The 19,875-nt window shown below is 51.1% G+C and overlaps 2 protein-coding genes across 3 annotated transcripts; one reads left to right on the forward strand and one right to left on the reverse strand.

Annotated features, from left to right (window-relative positions):
- Positions 1–4,457: 4,457 nt before the first annotated feature.
- On the reverse strand, positions 4,458–9,306 carry YPEL4 (yippee like 4). The gene is made up of 5 exons (XM_059929711.1): positions 9,099–9,306; positions 6,387–6,711; positions 6,148–6,191; positions 5,677–5,785; positions 4,458–5,439 (listed from the first exon to the last, which is right to left on the reverse strand). Exons 2-5 carry the CDS (start codon positions 6,525–6,527, stop codon positions 5,350–5,352), a joined length of 384 nt encoding a protein of 127 aa, XP_059785694.1. The 5' UTR covers positions 6,528–6,711; positions 9,099–9,306; the 3' UTR covers positions 4,458–5,349.
- Positions 9,307–13,159: 3,853 nt separating this feature from the next.
- On the forward strand, positions 13,160–16,501 carry CLP1 (cleavage factor polyribonucleotide kinase subunit 1). Of its 2 annotated transcripts, none has more exons than XM_059929714.1 (3): positions 13,160–13,242; positions 14,350–14,977; positions 15,386–16,501. In XM_059929714.1, exons 2-3 carry the CDS (start codon positions 14,372–14,374, stop codon positions 16,055–16,057), a joined length of 1,278 nt encoding a protein of 425 aa, XP_059785697.1. In that variant the 5' UTR covers positions 13,160–13,242; positions 14,350–14,371; the 3' UTR covers positions 16,058–16,501. The 2 variants fall into 2 exon arrangements, with proteins under 2 accessions (XP_059785697.1, XP_059785695.1); XM_059929712.1 differs by lacking the exon at positions 13,160–13,242 and adding an exon at positions 13,253–14,275.
- The last annotated feature ends 3,374 nt before the right edge of the window (positions 16,502–19,875 follow it).

Here is a 19,875-nt window from a genome sequence, read left to right on the forward strand (position 1 = left end):
TGGGCAGTTCTGCCTTTGCCCCTCTGCCCCCTGTTGGCATGATCCAGTTCCCTGCTGGGACCGCTTCGCTCAACCCAAGAGCAGAGGCCTGGCGACTGGCCCTAGTGGGGCCTGGGTCCCCGTCCGTTAGAACGTTTTGCAGATCACAGGAACAAACTCTGCCTGGGAAGGCGGGAGAGAGGCTCTCCTGCTTCCTGAGGGGGTGGGAGGGGGCCGGAGGGGAAGCCCAGAGGAAGAGCTCCCAACTGGGAGTCTGTCCGCCATTCCTCCGGCCGGCTGTGGAAGGCGGAGGTTATCTCCTGGAGGCCTTCCCTGATCGCTGCACCGGGGAGTTACCCCGCAGCCCCTGACCCTCTGGGCTGCACACAGTTCACCGGGCCCGAACTGGAGCTGAGCTTCCGGGGCCACAGCTCTAGCCAGGAATGTGCCACCCTAGAGCTCTGCCTGGCTCTGAACCTTTGGCTGGTGTCAGGATTGTTTATCCAGGGTTTAAGCCCGTTAGACCAGGCAGGATGGGGAAGTTCTGGGTGAGCTGAGGGCTCCCTAACTGGAGTCCCTGGATAAATGAGAAACAACTCGGATTCGGATCCCACTGCCAATGAAAGCCTATCTCTAATGGTGAGGGAGTCAACCGCACCGTTTCGTTTAATGCTGAACCCATAAAGTGGATTTAATGACCTCCAAGAGGAGATGCAGAGGTGGGACTTTGCCCGCAGCTTCCACTTCCAGAAGCACCTCCCCTCCTGTGCAGCCTGGGGACCCTGTGCCTTTTCTCCACCATCCCTCTGGTCCTGAAGGTTCATCTGAGGCTGTCCCCTTAAGGCCTAGAACTTCCCTTTATCTAAACTAAAAAGGAGAGCGAGCTTTGGCGTAGGGAGGAAGAGAGGGTTCTCTGGTCCTGGTCTGCCAGCTCCTCTCTGGAGGGAAGCTGCCGGAGATACAAATCCAGATAAACACAGCTTCATGTCACCCCCAAATTTGGGGGGTTTCTACCGGTCATTTCCTGTGAAGATTGAGTGCCAAGCTGCCTCCTTGGACTCTGTTCCCCCAGCCCCGAAACCTCAGGGAAAGGGTGGTCTCGATGCTAGGAAGGGTGTGAGGAAGAAGGCCAAAGGACGAGTGGAGGGAAAATAGAGGATCTACGCTGAGGACGGAAGAGAAGGGAGGAAAGCTGTACTGGAGAAGGGGGCAGAGGGAGGCCAGGAGAGCTGAGTGGCCCGGGGACTGGGAGAAGGGGCGAGGAGGCAGGGCCGGCATGCCTCTGCTGCGGGCCGGAGCTCTTTTCACATTGTGCTACTGTCTGCGCCTATCACTAGCAGTGCAATGTTAAAAGGGCATTGGCCGCGTAGTGCTACCCAGCGCCAGCTGCCTCCTCAGCGTTGAGACTTCCTCACCCAGAATCCTCCCTATGAGCAGTCCTACGAAGAGCTCACATTTATGGAAGTGCTTCCACGTGCTAGACACTAAATACATTATGGTGGACCTCTAATGACTTTGGCAAGTAACACCCCCATTTTACAGATGAAAAAACTGAGAGTCAGAAAGGTTTAAGCAGAGCTGCCAAAGTTTTAACAGCTCTTAAGTTGCAGAGCCTAGATCTAATCCTGTCCTAAGTCTGACAGCTCCACCAGTCTCTTTGGAGAGGGTTGAGTAGATTCTCAACTGAGAGATTGCCGGAGCTGAGGGGTAGAGGGTTTTGATGCCACCTGCTGGTTGTATGAGAGTATCTTCCAAAGGTTCAAGCCTTTAAGGATACAAGTAGTGGCTTGTTGGCTTAGAAGGAGGAGTTCCCAGACTCAGTTTGGGGTTGGAGGGTGGGTGGATAAGATTGGGAGAGTCACTGTTAGGACCAGAATAGACCTCCATGAGAAAAAGGCGATGCCCAGGAAAGGAAAAAGGGCTAACCTGAAAGGACTGCTCCCTGGGGACAGGGACTGGTGTGCCCCTGGCGTTCCACACCTGCAGCTCCTTCCCCGGCTCTTGGGCAGAAAAAGGAGACCTCATCTCCACCTGCAGTTCCCAGCATGACCCCTCTTAGTCACAGGGTATTTGACAGTGGTGCTTCTCCAGGGCACACCTGTCTGGGCATCCAAGATTCGGACAGCGCTGCCCATGGCCTGATCTTGAAGATTAAATAGGATCCCTTGAACCCAACTCGCAGAATGATTCTTCCAGGAGAGACTACAAAGAACTTGAGGGCAATGACTGCCAGTTACTTCCCTGTTTCCCACAGTGTCTAGTTGGCTTAATAAGTAAATTGAGAGAGAGGCAGATTTGGGGAGCTTTAAGAAGGTGGCTAGTTTGTGCCTGATATTCAAAGTCAGAGATTTTCAAGGACAAGCCTCCCTGAACTTTGGTGCAGGAAGTGGGACTGAGAGGGACAGGGTTTCCGGGTCGCTTGCTGGAACCTGAGAGAAGGCTTTAGGCATCACCAGGCATGTGGGAACTGAATGATGGGACAGACCCCCATCAGGCCTCTCATGGGGGTGCTCGGCGTCATTCCTTCATGGCTTGATTTGCCTTCTCCTGGCACCTGTGTCTTCCAGGTCTCTTCCGCCCTTCTGCCCAGACAGCCTCTCCATCCTGACGTTGACAACAGTATTTGAGACGGTACAGTTAGCTTCATGTTCCTTTTTTTGCATTCTTAATATTTCGATTTGAGCCTCTTCTCTGGGCACAAAACAGCCATTTGTTGATGCGACTGCACTTATTAAGAAACAAGAAAATTTCAGTGTTTCCTCAACGCCCTTGAGATGTGAAATTCCTAAGTGTGTTATGGCCTCTGCCTATCTTTCCTGTGCTATCTCATCTCACCCACTTGCATCTGTGCTCCAGCTTTGGACACTTTTTTTTTTTTTTTTTTTTTTTTAATTTATTTATTATTTATGGCTGTGTTGGGTCTTCGTTTCTGTGCGAGGGCTTTCTCTAGTTGCGGCAAGCGGGGGCCACTCTTCATCGCGGTGCGCGGGCCTCTCACTATCGCGGCCTCTCACTATCGCGGCCTCTCTTGTTGCAGAGCACGGGCTCCAGACGCGCAGGCTCAGTAATTGTGGCTCACGGGCTTAGTCGCTCCGCGGCATATGGGATCTTCCCAGACCAGGGCTCGAACCCGTGTCCCCTGCATTGGCAGGCAGACTCTCAACCACTGCGCCACCAGGGAAGCCCCTGGACACTTTTATTTCATCTAAACTTGAGCCACTTAACACACAGTTCTCTCGGCCTGAAATATCCCCCTCCCCCCAATCTTCCTCTCTGCCCACCTAACTTTTTTTTTTTTTTTTTAACTATAAATTTATTTATTTATTTATTTATGGCTGCGTTGGGTCTTCCTGGCTATGCGCAGGCTGTCTCCAGTTGCGGCGAGCAGGGGCTACTCTTCGCTGCAGTGCGCGGGCTTCTCATTGTGGAGCACGGGCTCTAGGTGCACGGGCTTCAGTGGTTGTGGCATGTGGGCTCAGTAGCTGTGGCGCACGGGCTTAGCTGCTCCGTCGCGTGTGGGATCTTCCTGCACCAGGGCTTGAACCCGTGTCCCCTGCCTTGGCAGGCGGATTCTTAACCACTGCGCCACCAGGGAAGCCCTGCCCACCCAACTTCTCATCCTTCAAGTGCCGTCATAGTCATCACTTCTGCAAAGCCTTCCTTGACTCCTTAAGTCTAGGCTAAGCCTCTCCTACAAGCTCCCGAGCTTACTCCCCCAGCCCCGCTCAGAGCCGTTGTCACCTACTGGAATTGCCTCGTTCTTGTTTGTCCTCGCGCTAGACCGAAAGGTCCATGAAGTCAGGCCGTGGCTGCCTTGTTCTCCACTGCATTCCCAGTGCTGAACAAGGCCTGGCAAGTAGGAGGTGCTCTTACAAATAGCTGCAGTATCAATAAATGAATCTGTAAATAACAAGCTAGCTTACAAAAACAATGATTTTTATGATGCGTCCAACCCTCCCTGCAGATGTCGGTGACCTCACAAAAATAAGATTTCACATCACTGCCAAAAATTGCACTTGCGTCACATGGTTGCATTGATGCTGCAGTTCTGAGCTATTTTGTTCCACTTTGTATCAGCTGCCAAGGCAGCACCTTGGTTGATCGATTTTCCTTTTAGCTTTAAGTGTGGCCATGAGCTGACCAAAACATTCCAGAACCAGGCTGAAAGGCAATGGGACCCAAGAAAACCCTTGTTCTGGAATAAACCTCTTTCAGGTGCCCAAACCAGGCAAAAGCAGATTCACTGTCAAGGGCTCCAAAAGACAGGAGCTGTTTTGGATGCTCCAGCTGGAAGACCACTCACAAAAGCCATCTCTTAACAAGCAAAACCTCACCTGAATCTCCATCCCCTGGTATCTTGCCATTGATGAAGCAACTGCTGCCCCCTAGTGGTGTGAAGGGACAGGCCTGGGATGGGGGTGTATGTGACTGGTATGGTACTTGCATGAGGAAGAAAAGTCAGAGGACCGAGTGCCTCACAGTTGCTTTCCCCTTTTTATTAAAAATAGACCCAAACACTTTATGTATCATACAAAAGTTTCGTCCGCTGGTGGCAGCCACGAGGAAGCCTGGCCCCGTAGCACTGATTTCCTGCCTTCCCCCCAAGGGACTGGGTCCCAGGGAGCAGTGGCTGGGCCTCGGAGAGCGCCCACAAAGACTGCTTGCTCTGGAATGTGCCAGCTGGGGGTGAGGCTGTTCCAGGGCAACTCTCTCTACCGCGCCCAAAGGTCAGATGCTCGAAAGTGCCTCTTTAGTGCCAAGATAAACAAGTGGAGTGAAATGGAAACCCCTGTGATTCTTTTATTAGTACCCAGGGCCTGGGATTTGGGATTTCCACCCCCAACGAATCCTTGCTTCTACAAACAGGGGTGGGAAACTTCACCCTTAGAGACTCTGGTATGTCCCGGTGTCTGAGGCCAAAATTTCACTCCATCTCGAGCCTTTTCCCATCCGCTATTCTGTGGCCTAGGATCTACCAGTCCCATGACTCAGAGTTGGTCCTCTGTTCATTCACAGAGGTGGAGCAAACACTGATTCTTCCCGTGGTCCTCTCTGCCTGAGTCTACGCCCCGCCGTCCCCTCAATTTTCAGGACCTTGGGGCTAGAAGGCCCCACAGCCAGCCCTTTCCCCCAGTCTGTCTCCCTGGCTGCTGCCCACTCCTGAGCCTTCAGCACCCCTGGGGTACCCCAGACCCCCGTTCCAAAGGGGCCTGGGAGTGATGAGGTGGAGGCGGGGGAGGGGTTGGTGGGAGCCGGGATTCCCCCAGGGGTGGGGCAGTACTCATGCTGGTATGGACGCTTGGCAAGGCCCGGGGACAGGGGTAGGGAGGGTGGGGCATGCGGAGGAAGGGCACAGCCTGCCGGAGCCCCTCAGTCCCAGCCGTTGTCCTTCACCATGTGTGACATTTCAATGATGTACTTCCCTTCCTTGTACTTCTGGCTCGTCTCAAAAGCTTGTTCCTGATGGAGGGGAAGCAGTGAACGCAGGACAGAGCAGTTCCCTTCCAGGCACTCCTGCCGCCACCTGTGTTACCCCTGACCCCAACCCGTCTACCCCCGACCCAGTCCAACCCACTACTAGCTCCCTCTCCCCTCTGGATCATGCAAAGACCTAACATGTGGGCACTGGGGCTTGGAGGGCCATGGAGACTCCACTAGAGAGGGTGGCCCTCTCCCCCCCCCCCCCCCGGTACTCACATATTTCCAGCCGAGGGTGGTTTTGCAGCTCTCGCAGAAAATATCAGCTACCGAGTGGAGCCCCGTGAGCAGGAGACGCTGTTCAGCGGGCCCACAGCCCACGTTGACCCTGTTTCAGGAAACAGGAGGGACCCAGGACCCAGTGGCGTCGCTCTGTCAGTCTAGACCCCAAACAAACAGCCCAAAGGACCTTCCATCTGGAGAGAGCTTAATCCTCCAAATGGAAGCCCCTGCCTTCAGCAATCCACCCTTTTCTGTCCAGTGCCTGGCCCTTTTTCTTCCGGTGCTGGGATAGCAGTTCTGCCCAGACTCCCCGCAGAAGAACTGTAGACTGAATTTCTGAACCGCTTTGCAAAAGGAGAGGCAAAGGCAGCAGCTGCAAAACCACCTTCAGATGGCTCCCCCTGTTTCTCCCAGGGGGAAATTATTCACAACACAAGCACACATGCACAAGGAGAGAGGTAGACTCACACGGAGTTAAACAGGTAGGCTCGGCCGTGGCTCCCTTGGAAGGACTGTGGAGACATAGGAGCGACAGTGACTACTGGGTAGCCCTTGACCCCAGGGTTACCCTTGCCCTGAGTCCCCCCGGGACGCGGAGGAGGGAGGCTGGGCTTCGTTGCCTCACCCCTAGGGGATGTTTGGACTACCCTGGGGGGAGGGGGAGGGGGAGGGGGAGGGGAGTGGCAGGCCCCCACTGGCTGGCGCACCTTGGAAATAAGCTCATCGTGTTTGGCTAGGTGTGCACGGCAGTGGACGCAGCTGTAGGTGCGGTGGCAGCGGGGCAGGTAGCTGCGGAAAGTCTTGGTGGGGAGGCAGGCAGGGGCCGGGCCAGGGTCGCAGCTGGGCATGACGGGCTGGAGGACGATGCCCTGGCGGGCGGGAGGGGCTGGTGCCGTGCAGCTCCCACACAGACGGTCGCAGGTGAAGCAGCGGAGCAGGTTGGCTAGAGCCGTGTTTCAGGGCAGGAGCGATGTGGGGGGGCTGCCCGGCCAGGGCCCCCCCAGACGTGGACCAGATAGAAATGGAAGTCACCTGGGAAGAGGGGAAGGTTCATCAGGAGAGCCGAGACCGCGTGAGGAGCCCCTCCTGCGGGCATGGAGAAGATGGGGCTCCGCTCACCTCCACCCCTACTCCCCCCCCCCATCACCAGCAACCCTTCTCAGCGTCCAGTCGCGCTGTGTCTCCCTGTCCCCTGGATGACAGTCTGCTCTGGCAAGCCTGGCAGCGGATCCAGGCCTCTAGCCCAGGAGGTGGTGTCTCTCCCTCCTGGGGCGGGAGCTGCCTCCACCATTTTCCACCGAGAGCAGCCCGCTGGCACCAGCGCTGCCATGGGAGCAACGTCATTTGCAAGTGCTCTTTCCTTGATTTTCAGTTCTTTTGTGAGGATCTGCGTCCCACGTGCTCTGGTAGCCTCTGCGTCTCTGGAGCTCAAAGCCTTTACAAAGTTGGGGGAGTCTGGCAGTTCTTCTTTCTCATGGCCTCCGTTTGCAAGATAATTGGTCCATCACACGTTTCGTGGGGGAGGGAGGGGCGTGATGAGAAAGGGAAGGCGGGCCGGCAGGCAGGTGCACACACTCTGCTCCAGCCCTCTTCTGGGGCTGGAGTCCTGCATTCTGGGAACTAGAACTTGATGGATGTCTCAGCCGGTACCAAGGACCTCCGACGTGGCTGCTGCAGTCTTGCCCCTTGGTCCACGCGTTCTGGCCCGGAAGCAACTCTGGGCTTGTCTCCTCAGCCTCTGAGGCCCTCGGTCTCTCTTTCCTGCCCTCTGGAATTGCTGCCTTAGCCCTCGGTTAAGGACTTGGGCACCCAGCCTAGGAGAGAAACTCTCTTTCCTTCGGGCGCATCTGACAGCTGGAACCAGTGGGAAATGGGGACTGTGTCGGGGAGGCCAGCGCTCCTGGGCTGTGTCTGTAGGGTGGGAGCAGCGTCTAAGATGGGCAGCAAAAGTGGAGGCTCTTATTTTCAAAACCTGTGCTTTGGGGCCCAAGGCAGAGGATGTTTCTCTTCACCTTCTCCCAAGGGCAGGACAAACAGCAGTGACTCTGTGGGTGACATGAGATAAAATAATTGCTGGGTCCTGATTAAGAATTTTGAGGAAGAGGCCCAGACTCCAGCCCCAGAGTGGCTGAGGGTGCTGGATAAGGAGGGAGGTGTACCCTGTTGGCTCTGATAAGCGAGCTGCTGTCTTCTCCCTCCTTCACGGGGCCTTCAGGCCCGTTGTGGACGGTTTAGCCCAAGTCTGGCTCCGAGATGCCCGTTGGGTACTCTGGCAATTCTAGGCCACTAGTCAGAGCAGAGGTGTTGTGACTCTGGGCTGCCAGGGCGACGGGCTCTCATCCTGTCCTCTGTGGTGGCCCCCAGCAGTTCCAGTGTTTCCTGGAGCCGCCAGGCACTCTCTCTACAAACCCCCCTGGCAGAGACCATCTTCAGATTCAGGTCTTCTCCCCCCGCTGGGGTGCAGGAAGACACCTTGGGCTGTGTTGAGGGTGACGTTGGGCTCTGGCTGCAGGCAACAGGCCCTCCTCACCAGCAGAGCACTCTTCAGCCTCCACTTCACAGGTCTGCCTTCAACTTTGCCTGCAGGTTCCCCTCTGACGCGCTCCATCTAACACACCTTCGAGGGGCCTGGGGAGGGGGCCGGGTCCTAGCTCTCAGACTCCTTCCCCAGCCTCCAGCACGCCTCCCTCCCTCTCTCTCCCGCTGCTTCCCCATCCAGCCCAGGAGAGGCTGCAAGGAAGGCCGGAGAGTCACTCACGGGAAGGGGAGGAGGGGAGGAGGGGTCACTTCTTTCCCCATCTCAGATTACCGGGAGAAGCAAGTTGAGCAAATGACTGGGGAAAAAACAAAGGCAAGCTGAGTGCTGGGGAGAGGACGCTCCCCCAGGTGAAATGGGGCTGGACCGTGGGAGGTGGGGGAGGGCTGGGGGGAGGGGGGTGCTGAGCAACCAGCGCTGACGGCAGAGGCGCCGAGGCGGAGGCTCCAGGAAACAGGTGCGAATCCCGTGCCTCTTAGGGGGGGGAAAAAAAGGGAGGGGGGACACCTGCTCACAAAGGATTTTCTCATCTGCTCTGAGGCTTCGGTCCCCTCCGGGCTGGCATTCCTTAGTAGGGTAAGGTCCAAATAATTAGCAGCGCAGCCGGCTCCCAGGGCGGGCTTTGGGGGTCTGCACCAGCCGCAAAACAATAAACAGCGATGCCTGATGCTGCAGCCAGAGTTGCCGGGAAATAAGTGCGGGAACCGTCAGAGCTTGGAGAGGGATGAAGGAGCTGAGAGAGGAGCGGAGGCAGCGGGGAGGGGGAAGGGAGGACAAAGGGTGGATGAATAATGCTTTTGCAAAGGGGAGAAAGCAACACGCAGCAGGAGGAAGAAATTTGCAAAGGGAAAAAGATTCATTTGGAGAAGGGCTGCCCCCTCACCTTGAGGTCGGCTCCAGAGATCTCCGTCTATCTCTCTCTCTCTCTCTCTCTCTCAATCTCTCTGCTCACTCTTCTCTCTTCTCCTTCCGCTCCTTCAATTGGGAAGGGGGTGGGGGCGGGGGGAGGGTAGTTAGGGGCTCAAGACTGGGGCTGCAAAGCTGGCCAGCTGCTAGGGGGCCAGAGGTTGTCTCTCGTCTGTACCTCGGGCTGTGGGTGAATGTAGCTGTATGTTGTGGAACTGCATCATAACACTGTGAGTCATCCATCCCCCCACCCCCCTCACCTCCCACGTCAGAGCTGGGCTGGGAGACACAGGCGGAGGGTTGGGAGGAAGGGAGCGGGCAGGCATTGAGGGATGGGGCTGGGGGAGTGATGCAGAGGGATGGGAGCAGAGGGGCGGGACGGGAGGGGCGGGTGCAAGAGGAGAGGCTGGTTGCTGAGGAGGAAGGCAGTGTGGCCAAGGAGACGGCAAGAACCTGGGGGAAGGACAGGGCTGGGCAAGGATGGAGTACAGTACGGGTGGCAGGACTGGAGGAAAGGAGGTGGCTAGGCGGGCGACAGTGAGAGATGGATGCAGAGTCAGGAGTGTGCACACACATTCAAGATGATGCATTTCCCATCTCAGCTCTGGTACCAGCCTTGACGCAGGGAAAAGAAAGACATAGTAATTGTCACATATGGCATAGAGTGCCCCCAAGCTTGTACCAGGCACTTCCAAGCCTCAAAGCCTCCAGTTGAATACCCCCGAAGGAGTCATAGACCAAATATGACATCTCACATGCAGGAACCTCTTATCACCTACCTCCAAATTACTTGTGCTTCGTGAACGGAGACACCCACGTTACATAAGATTCTCTACTGGGCTATAAACTTTCTGAGGCAGGTCCTCTGGGAAACTCCTCTCTGCATCCCAGGACTGTGATGCCTAGCGCAGAACTTTGCATACAGAAGATGCTCACAAAACAGCCATTGAGTTGCATCTTCAGATGTTGTCCAAGTGTCTGGCTTTGGTCTCAGAGAGACCTGAGTTGGAATCCCGGCTCTGCCAATACACTTACCAGACACCACTGGGTGAGTTACCAATAAACGTCGTGCCCCTGTTTTGCTCTTCTGCTAAATGAAGCTAATAATGTTTACCCCATGGAGATGTGAAGTAAGGTGAGACAACATGTAAACACCTAAAAAATGCCTGGCACGTGATAGGCACTTAGTAAACCCGTAGTTACTGTCGTTTCAAAACAGTATTCTCAACTTAACACCCCTAAACCCAGAGCAGATTTACTATTAAATTCTGCTAGCTCGAGAGACACATGCCAAATTTATGTCTGATGAAGAATTTAACATCTTTCTTGCTATTTTTGTATCGGTTTCCAGTTATACTTCAGTTGACCCAGAATATTTCTCATGGAGTGTTGCCCTGTGCAAGCTGCTAAAGTAGGTGATCACAGAACATAACCCTCTAAGATAAAAACTCCGATTTCTAACCAAGGCTAACATCCAGAAAACGAAGTACTTTTCACAAGCAAGGAGGGGGAAAAGTTAAGGTAGGGAAATAAGCTTAATGGGAGGCAGTGCTAGCTGGGTATGAAAAAGTGAAAGGAATTCTGAATATTTAATCAGGGAAGATTCTGGGGTTTAAGGTAAATTCTGAAAACACAGTGTGGGTATCTTGAGTGATGTTACCAGAGGTTTGGAATTGAGAGGTAGAACTCAGTAAAGAAAGAGGGACATATTCTTGCCTGGGCAACAGATGAGAAGGGAAATGTAAGTGGAGGAGGCATTTGTTGAGGAAAACAGTGGGAAGTGGGAAAAGGAAGGTGAGTAGTTTTTTAGGGCAAGGTTTGAAAGTGTGGAAGCAAAAAAGGATGCCAGTTAATTTAAATGAACTCAGGAAGAAAATTATCAAGGATTTCGCTGGAGAGGAGAATGAACAAGACACGTGAGGACAGTATTATTTGGGGGTGGGGTGGAGATGACAGGAATGCTTGGTGAAAGACTGAAAGTGAGGAAAGAGAGTGTAGGGAAGCACAGATGCTTTCAATGTTCTGCCCTGACTCTTTCTGTGTTTAAGAAGCAAAATGGAGAGCAGTCCAAAGGAGGGGGAGGGGTTTCTTCTCCCTAAAGTCAGCTTGAGATGGCTATACAATACCCAAATTAAGATGACCTTCAGATAACTGGGAGAAATTGCCTTAGGGGAGAGGCAAAGAAACAAATCTGGGAGACAGACTGCATGGAAACAGGAGGGGATGAGCTCACTAAGGGAGAGAATTTTGCAAATGGAAGACTAGAACTGAATTTTTGAAGAATGGTGAAAGATTAGGGGATAGCTGGTAGTTCCCTGGAGAACTAATAGAGGCGTGGTGAATGAATTAAATAATTAAAGCAAATCACCAAAGAAAGTACTGTGAGAAGTGAGAAGTGAGAGACTTCCCTGGTGGTCCAGTGGGTAGGGCTCTGTGCTCCCAAGTGCAGGGGGCCCTGGTTTGGTCCGTGGTCGGGGAACTAGATCCTGCACGCATGCCCCAGCTAAGAGCCCGCATGTCGCAACGAAGATCCCGCGTGCTGCAACTGAGACCCGGTGCAGCCAAAATAATTAAATAAATAGAAGTGAGAAGTGAGGAAGGCACTCTTAGGAAGTGAATGGTAAAATGGGGCCAGCCGGAAAAAGGCAACCCAGAAAATCTTCCCAGGCTTTTCTACCCAGATTAACCCTGTGAGCTGGACTGAAAAAAGTACTCATCTCTAAAGCAGGGATGACAATTACAGTGTGTACTTCACAGGATTCTTGTGAGGATTAAATGGATTTATACCTGTAATGCCCATGGAACACTGTGTGGCATCTGGCACTATGCATTTGCTATTATTATAACGACACTCAAACTCCAAAATCTTGGGTTTGAGTACTAGCTTGGGCAAGTCGCTTCACCTACCTTAGTCTCCTACCTCACCTGAAACTGAAGATGATAAAGCTGACTTTACAGGTGGCTGTGAAAGAGGATACCTGAAAGGGCTTTGAAAAATGTAAACTACAAATAGATGGCATCGTTATAGCTTCCCCTCCTCAACTTACAATAACTTAAGAGCTAACATCAGATGCTTTCTATGTTACAGGCATTGGGCTTAGTACTTTACATACATCATCCTATGCAATCTTCAAAACAACTTGTAGAGGTTGGGTACTGTTATCGCTAGTTCACAGTCAAAAAACTGGGTCTCAGAGAGTTTAAGTCTGTGATTTGCCCAAAGTCACACAGCAAGCAAGTGGCATACATAGCAAAGAATACAAGATTCCAAAGTCCAAGCGCATCAGAAGCGTATAGACGTGGCCCAACCTGTTGCCTGTGGGGTTAAATGACTGACCTTGTATAACTGTCAGGGATTTAGGGCGGGAAACAGAGTCCCCAACAAAACTCCCCACTCAATAGGAGAGAGGTTGCTGGGTAACGATTGACTTGCAGAGTAACTGGAAAGAATTCTTGGACTTCTATTCGTTTATTTAAAAAAAATTTTTTTTTTAATGCTCTCTAGGGGGCAAACATTGTGTCGGGTCGGGGATGACTGTCCAGGTTAGTCTCTGATAAGCTGTTTTCCTCCACTTTCCCTACCCCTTGGTTTCTTCGTATCCAAATGGGGTTCTGCTAATTTCCCCGTTTCCAGGCGATCGTGGGACCTAGACTAGTGAGTCCCCTTCCCTTCCCGCCGCGCTACCCCTTCCCGGACGGCAGGTGAGCGGGAGTACTGTGGCGAGAGGCCCCAACCGCCGCGTCTCAGCAATCGTTGGCCCCCTCTGCTGGTCCCCGCCCCGCGCGGGGGCGTAACCGCCACTCCTCCTACTCCGCCCGCCCACGGGCTTTGCGAACAATGACGGCCGCCGCCCCGCCCACCTTTGATGTCACAATCAAAAACAATCCTTTAACTACAAGTCCCAGAAAGCCGAGCGGCTGCGTGAACGCGATCGCTCGCGGCTGTTCTGGCACTACTACATATCCCAGGGGGCATCGCGCGGCCGCGGCTTCTCCACTGCGCAAGTGCGGAAACGCCTGTATTTCCGGCGTGGGTCTAGGCGAGCGTGGCTAGCCGTTGGGCTTAGGTCCTAGTTAGCGAGGGCTTTTTGGTTTACAAGTTTGGGCTCGTGGCTGTACAGGTAAGGTAATAAGCTCAGGAACGCAACCGTCGCTTCCTTGGAGCCTGGGCAGATTTCGGTGCCTGGGGAGGCTGGGACAGATGCTGGACCTAGAGCTGCGATCCCGGGATCGGAGATAATTCTTCGCTGTTCCTCGGCGTTTTCTAGTTTATGTAGTGATTTCCCCCCCCCCCCCCCCCACCTCTAGCAATCGCTGTTAATCCCCAGAACAACACTTTGTGTGAGGAAGTGTAAGTTCCTCCAGTTGACAACTGAGGAAAAGGTACAGAGAAGTTAAGTGGTTTATTTGTCTAAAGACACTACTAGTGGTTGCTGAGCTGTTTTCTTATTGCTGTTTTGAGTCCGAACCCGGTATTCTCTGCTTTGCATCCGGATTGCTGGCTCCCTTTCTTGTTGACTAAGAGGGTTAGGAATTGGGCATCTATTGCCTTTTTTTTTTTTAAATAAATTTATTTATTTATTTATTTATTTATTATTTATTTTTGGCTGTGTTGGGTCTTCGTTTCTGTGCGAGGGCTTTCTCCAGTTGTGGCAAGTGGGAGCCACTCTTCATCACGGTGCGCGGGCCTCTCACTGTCGCGGCCTCTCCCGTTGCGGAGCACAGGCTCCAGACGCGCAGGCTCAGTAGTTGTGGCACACGGGCTTAGTTGCTCCGCAGCATGTGGGATCTTCCCAGACCAGGGCTCGAACCCGTGTCCCCCGCACTGGCAGGCGGACTCTCAACCACTGCGCCACCAGGGAAGCCCTCTATTGCCTTTTTAAGTCTGTTATATCCCAGTAGGGCGATGAAGGTGATGTAATCAAGTCTTCGTTCAATCTGTAGATACCGTTTTCTTCTTACTCCGAGTCGTGTATTCACTGGGTGTTTTTATAGAGGTGCCTTTGGGTTGTCAAGCTGTATTCTAGTTACTAGAGTTACAGCAGCAAACAAAAATACCCACCCCCCCTTACGTTCTAGTGAGGGTAGACAGACAATAAACAAATATATAGTGAGACAGATGGTGATCAGAGGTAAGAAGAAGTATGAAGCAAGGTAAGGAGAAACGTCCACTGGAGGATTTTGAAGTGAGTCCTGGCTTCTGTTTATATCTGATATTTGTGTTCTAGGCACAGCAGCCACACAGAAAAGATGGGAGAGGAGGCCAATGATGACAAGAAGCCAACTACTAAATTTGAACTAGAGCGAGAAACAGAACTTCGCTTTGAGGTGGAGGCCTCTCAGTCAGTTCAGTTGGAGCTGCTCGCTGGCATGGCAGAAATCTTTGGCACAGAGCTGACCCGAAACAAGAAATTCACCTTTGATGCTGGTGCCAAGGTGGCTGTTTTCACTTGGCATGGCTGTGCTCTACAGCTCAGTGGCCGCACCGAGGTGGCGTATGTCTCCAAGGACACCCCTATGTTGCTTTATCTCAACACTCATACAGCCTTGGAGCAGATGCGGAGGCAGGCGGAGAAGGAAGAAGAGCGAGGGCCCCGGGTGATGGTAGTGGGCCCCACTGATGTGGGCAAGTCCACAGTGTGCCGTCTCCTGCTCAACTACGCAGTGCGTTTGGGCCGCCGGCCCACTTACGTGGAGTTGGATGTGGGCCAGGGCTCTGTGTCCATCCCTGGTACCATGGGGGCCCTCTACATTGAGCGGCCAGCAGATGTTGAAGAGGGATTCTCTATCCAGGCCCCTCTGGTGTATCATTTTGGCTCCACCACTCCTGGCACCAATATCAAGCTTTATAATAAGGTCAGAGCCAGGGCCAAGGTGGGGTGGAGGGAAGGGCTGCTGTCAGGGTTGGAAGCTGTGCAGAAGTTTGCCAGTTAAAATTCTTTGCTCCCTCTCAGCTGGTATTATTGCCATATGATTTTGGAAAAGACAGTTTCAAAAATAAGTCAACCTCAGATTGTTAAACGTTTCTATGGACCTATTCTTAAGTGATTTATTAAATTTCTACTTAGGACATGAAACACAAGAGGCAGAAGAAGCAACAAAAAATAAAAATTAAATCCACGTTATGGGGTCACAACCACAGCCATTAAGAGTGTCCGTTTTTTTATATCTGATTCCACTTATTCTAAAGAAGGGTAAAAGAGCTGTAGATTGGTTTGTTTTTCTGGGTTTTTTTTCCCCTCACCTCGATCCTTTCTTCTGCAGATTACATCTCGTTTAGCAGATGTGTTCAACCAAAGGTGTGAAGTGAACCGAAGGGCCTCTGTGAGTGGCTGTGTCATTAACACCTGTGGCTGGGTCAAGGGCTCTGGTTACCAGGCACTGGTGCATGCAGCCTCAGCCTTCGAGGTGGATGTAGTTGTGGTTCTGGATCAAGAACGACTGTACAATGAACTGAAACGGGACCTACCTCACTTTGTACGCACTGTGCTGCTCCCTAAATCCGGGGGTGTGGTTGAGCGCTCCAAGGACTTCCGGCGGGAATGTAGGGATGAGCGTATCCGTGAGTATTTCTATGGATTCCGGGGCTGTTTCTATCCCCATGCCTTCAATGTCAAATTTTCAGATGTGAAAATCTACAAAGTTGGGGCACCCACCATCCCAGACTCCTGTCTGCCTTTGGGCATGTCTCAGGAGGACAATCAGCTCAAGCTAGTCCCCGTCACCCCTGGCCGAGATATGGTGCACCACCTCCTGAGTGTCAGCACCGCTGAGGGCACAGAGGAGAACCTTTCTGAGACAAGTGTGGCTGGCTTCATCGTGGTGACCAGTGTGGACCTAGAGCATCAGGTGTTCACTGTTCTCTCTCCAGCCCCCCGCCCACTGCCTAAGAACTTCCTTCTCATCATGGATATCCGGTTCATGGATCTTAAGTAGAGATGAGCAGGAAGCCTTGCTGCCTGGGGCGTAGAGATCTTCTGGCCATCACCTAAGGCACATGGGCTGAGGTATGAGGATCTCTTGAGGCCAGGCTGACCAGTATATGGTGGACTGCTCGGAAGCGTATATTCTACCTCTTAAAACAGGTGGTGGTAACCTAACTCTTCTGATCTTGAACCAGAAGGAAAACCATGAGAATATAGTTGGTTTCTTAGATCAGCTGAGTTGCCACTTTGAATGATCTGAGTTCCAGAGAAGTCCCATTTTTTTCACTCTGTTACTATGTGGACTAATTTATTACTGCTTTTTATATTCTGTATATACTACTTGTTATCTTGTTTGTCCAGGATGAGAGAGCGAATTCAAAGGACTCCTTCCAATAAAGTTCATACTTGGGAAAAAAAAACAAACAAAACTATTTTAATAAACATTTTTGCCATATCACAGAAGTTGGTGTAATTTTTAAAATTTTTGTTTTTCCCCTAAGGATTATAGAAACATTATTGGAATGATTTATTGCTGAAGGCCTAGAGGAGAGGAAAGCCAAGAGCCCACCTGTGAGCTAAGCAGGTGAACTTTTATGATGGGTCCCCTTTCCTTTGCACTTAGGTAAATAGATGCTAAATCTGTTGTTTAATTGGAACCAGACCGTAAGTCAAAATGTAAATTGAGCTTTCAGGTGGTAAGCTGGGAGAGCCCATTCTCTTTGATCTCTTGCAAATGATTGTCATACCTGGTTTGGACTTGCATTATTGAATAAGCATCGTGATGCCTTTCGTCCATTCATTCTTTCCACACATTTTCATCATGCACCTACTATGTGACAGGTACCATTCTAGATGGGGGCGGGGAACAAGATAGACAAAGTCTTACAGAGCTTACACTAAACATAAAAAGGTAAGTGCTGTGCAGAGACTTAAGATTGGGTGATAGGAGAGAGTGGCTGGGAGGCTTTTTAGATTGGGTGGTCAGGAAAGGCCTCTTCTGAGCACACATTTTGAGTTAGGACCTGAATGGCTGTGTGAAATCGGGGCAAAATCTTCCTGGTGGAGGAAACAGTGCAAAACCCTAAGAAAGGAAAAAAAAAAACTTAATGTTTTGGATGAAGGGAAAGGCCAATGTGGTTGGAGTGTAGTGAATCAGGGGGAGAGCGGTAAATGTTGAGGCTGGGGTTGGGGGGAGGGAGGCAGCAAAGACCAGATAATGTAGGGCTTTTATAATCCAAGAGTAGTGGGAAATGATGGGAGAGGGGTAATGTCTTAGTCCCTTCGGGCCGCTGTAAAAAAATACCACAAACTGGGTAGCTTATAAACGTCAGAAATTTTTCACATTTTTGACGGCTGGAATGGCCGAAATCAAGGCACCAAGCATGGTCACGTTCTGCTAAGGGCTGTCTTCCAAGTTGCAGATTGCCTGTCTCAACTGTGTCCTCACATAGTGAAAGGGGCAGGAAGCTCTCTGGAGCCTCTTTTATAAAGGCACTAATCCCATTCACGAAGGCTCTACATTCATGACAAGCATCTTTCAAAGATTCCATCAGCTAATACCATCATCTTTGGGGATTTCAGCATAAGAATTAGGATGGGGGGCACAAAAATTCAGACCATAGCAGGTGGTTAAACAGACGAATGACATGATTTATCAATAATTTACATTGAAAAGATCGCTGCTGTGTGGAAAATGGGTTATAGAGGCGAGAGAAGAAGCAAGGACACGAGTTAGGAGACTTGTGGTAGCTTCAATGTGAGAATGGATTAGAAGAGGGCAGCAGAGGTAGAGTTGGTGAGTAGATTGCCTTGGGATATTTTGGAGGTAAAATTGATAGGACTTGCTGATGGGAGAGGTGAGGAAAAGCAAGTGGAATCAAAGATGATTCCTACATTTTTTTTTATGAATTTATTTATTTATTATTTATTTATTTTTGGCTGTGTTGGGTCTTCATTTCTGCGCCTGGGCTTTCTCTAGAAGCGGTGAGTGGGGGCTACTCTTCGTTGCGGTGCGTGGGCTTCTCACTGGGGTGGCTTCTCTTGTTGTGGAGCACGGGCTCTAGGCGTGCGGGCTTCAGTAGTTGTGGCTCACGGGCTCGAGAGCGCAGGCTCAGTTGTTGTGGCTCACGGGCTTAGTTGCTCCGTGGCATGTGGGATCTTCCTGGACCAGGGACTGAACCCATGTCCCCTGCATTGGCAGGCGGATTCTTAACCACTGTGCCACCAGGGAAGTCCCTGATTCCTACATTTTTTACTTGAGCAACTAGATCCGATCTGAGATTGGGGAAACTCTGGGAGAGGGGATAAGGAAACAGCAGGAGTTCTACTTCGGCAGCGTTAAGTTTGAACTATTAGTCATCCATAGGGGATGCCACATAGACAGTTGGAAACATGAGTCTGGAGGGTTGGGGAGAGTTAGGATTGAAGGTTCGTGGGAGCTTTTGGCCTACAGAGGGCATTTAAAGCAATGGCATTGGATGAAGTCACTTAGGGACTGTGTAAATGGAAATCAGAAGGAGGCAGAATAATGGACTTTCAGGGCATTCCAAACATAACAGGTAAATTATAATGGGAGCTAGCAAAGGAGACTTGGCTATTGATCTGGAAGCATGGATGTCGGTGTTGACCTTGAAGGGTGTTGTCTTGGAATGGTGGGGATGAAATCCTGTTGAAACATATTGAGATAGATAAACAGAAGTGAAGATGACAGCTATAGAGAACTCTCAAGAAGCTTTGCTTAGAAAGGAAGTGGGGGTGGGGTTATGGAGTCAAGGGAGGGTTTGTTGTTAGGTTTTTAGATAGGATGCCTCAGCATATCAACAGATTCTAGAGGGAGAGAATTTAATGATGGGTATGGGTGTGTTCTTTACATGGGTGTGTTTTTCATTTTTCAAATAAAATGTCAAAAAATTCAGAAGAAAATGAAGGGTGTGGGATCCAGAGCACAAGAGGGGAAACTGTGCCTTAACACAAGCAAAGACATTTCAGAAGGACAGGAGGGAAGGCAGCAGTATTTATGTTTAAATAAAAAGGTCTTTGGTGGTTTTGGTTCTGAATGGGCATTCTTCTTTGCACCTAAATCCAAGCGTAGCATTTTGTTCTTGTCTGCCTGTAAATACAGTGAGTTGAACTAAAAAAAAAAAAAAAAATGACCCTGTAGTTTGCCACCTATAGACATGAGGAAATGCAAGTGGAGAGGATTTGAAGAAGTATAGATAAACTACACTAGAAAAAAAAAAAAACAACTATAAGGTATTACTTGACATTTATAGCAAAGTAATTTATTTGAAGTTCGGTGGTCTGGATATCTCATTGTTTTAATCTAGATCAGCGGTCCCCAACCTTTTTGGCACCAGGGACCGGTTCCGTGGAAGACAATTTTTCCACAGAACGGAGGGAGGGGGTGGGGTGGGGCGGGCTATTTAGGCGGTGATGCTAGCGATGACGAGCGGCAGATGAAGCTTTGCTCGCTTGCCTGCCGCTCTCCCCTCCTGCTGTGCGGCCCGGTTCCTAACGGGGTTGGGGACCCCTGGTCTGGTTTTTACCGTGCAGTACTTTTCAGAAGTGGCTGTCAGTTTAAACCTTATGTTCTATTAAACATCCTTTCCAGGAAATATCTTGCACGATCCTAAGGAAAACTGGATAAGAAAATGGAATCTCTCTCTAAACCTTGGGATAAGTGATTAAGCCACCATTAGTGCTCACCTATCTAAGAGCGTGGCATACAGTAATCCAGTGTCCTAGCGGAGTTTGGTATATGTGGTTGGTTGGCGTAATGTAGGATACTCGTTCCTATTTAGCACTGTCTAGCCAAGAGACAAAACAATT

The sequence above is a fragment of the Balaenoptera ricei genome, chromosome 8, assembly GCF_028023285.1.
Source record: "Balaenoptera ricei isolate mBalRic1 chromosome 8, mBalRic1.hap2, whole genome shotgun sequence".
Lineage (NCBI taxonomy): Eukaryota > Metazoa > Chordata > Mammalia > Artiodactyla > Balaenopteridae > Balaenoptera > Balaenoptera ricei.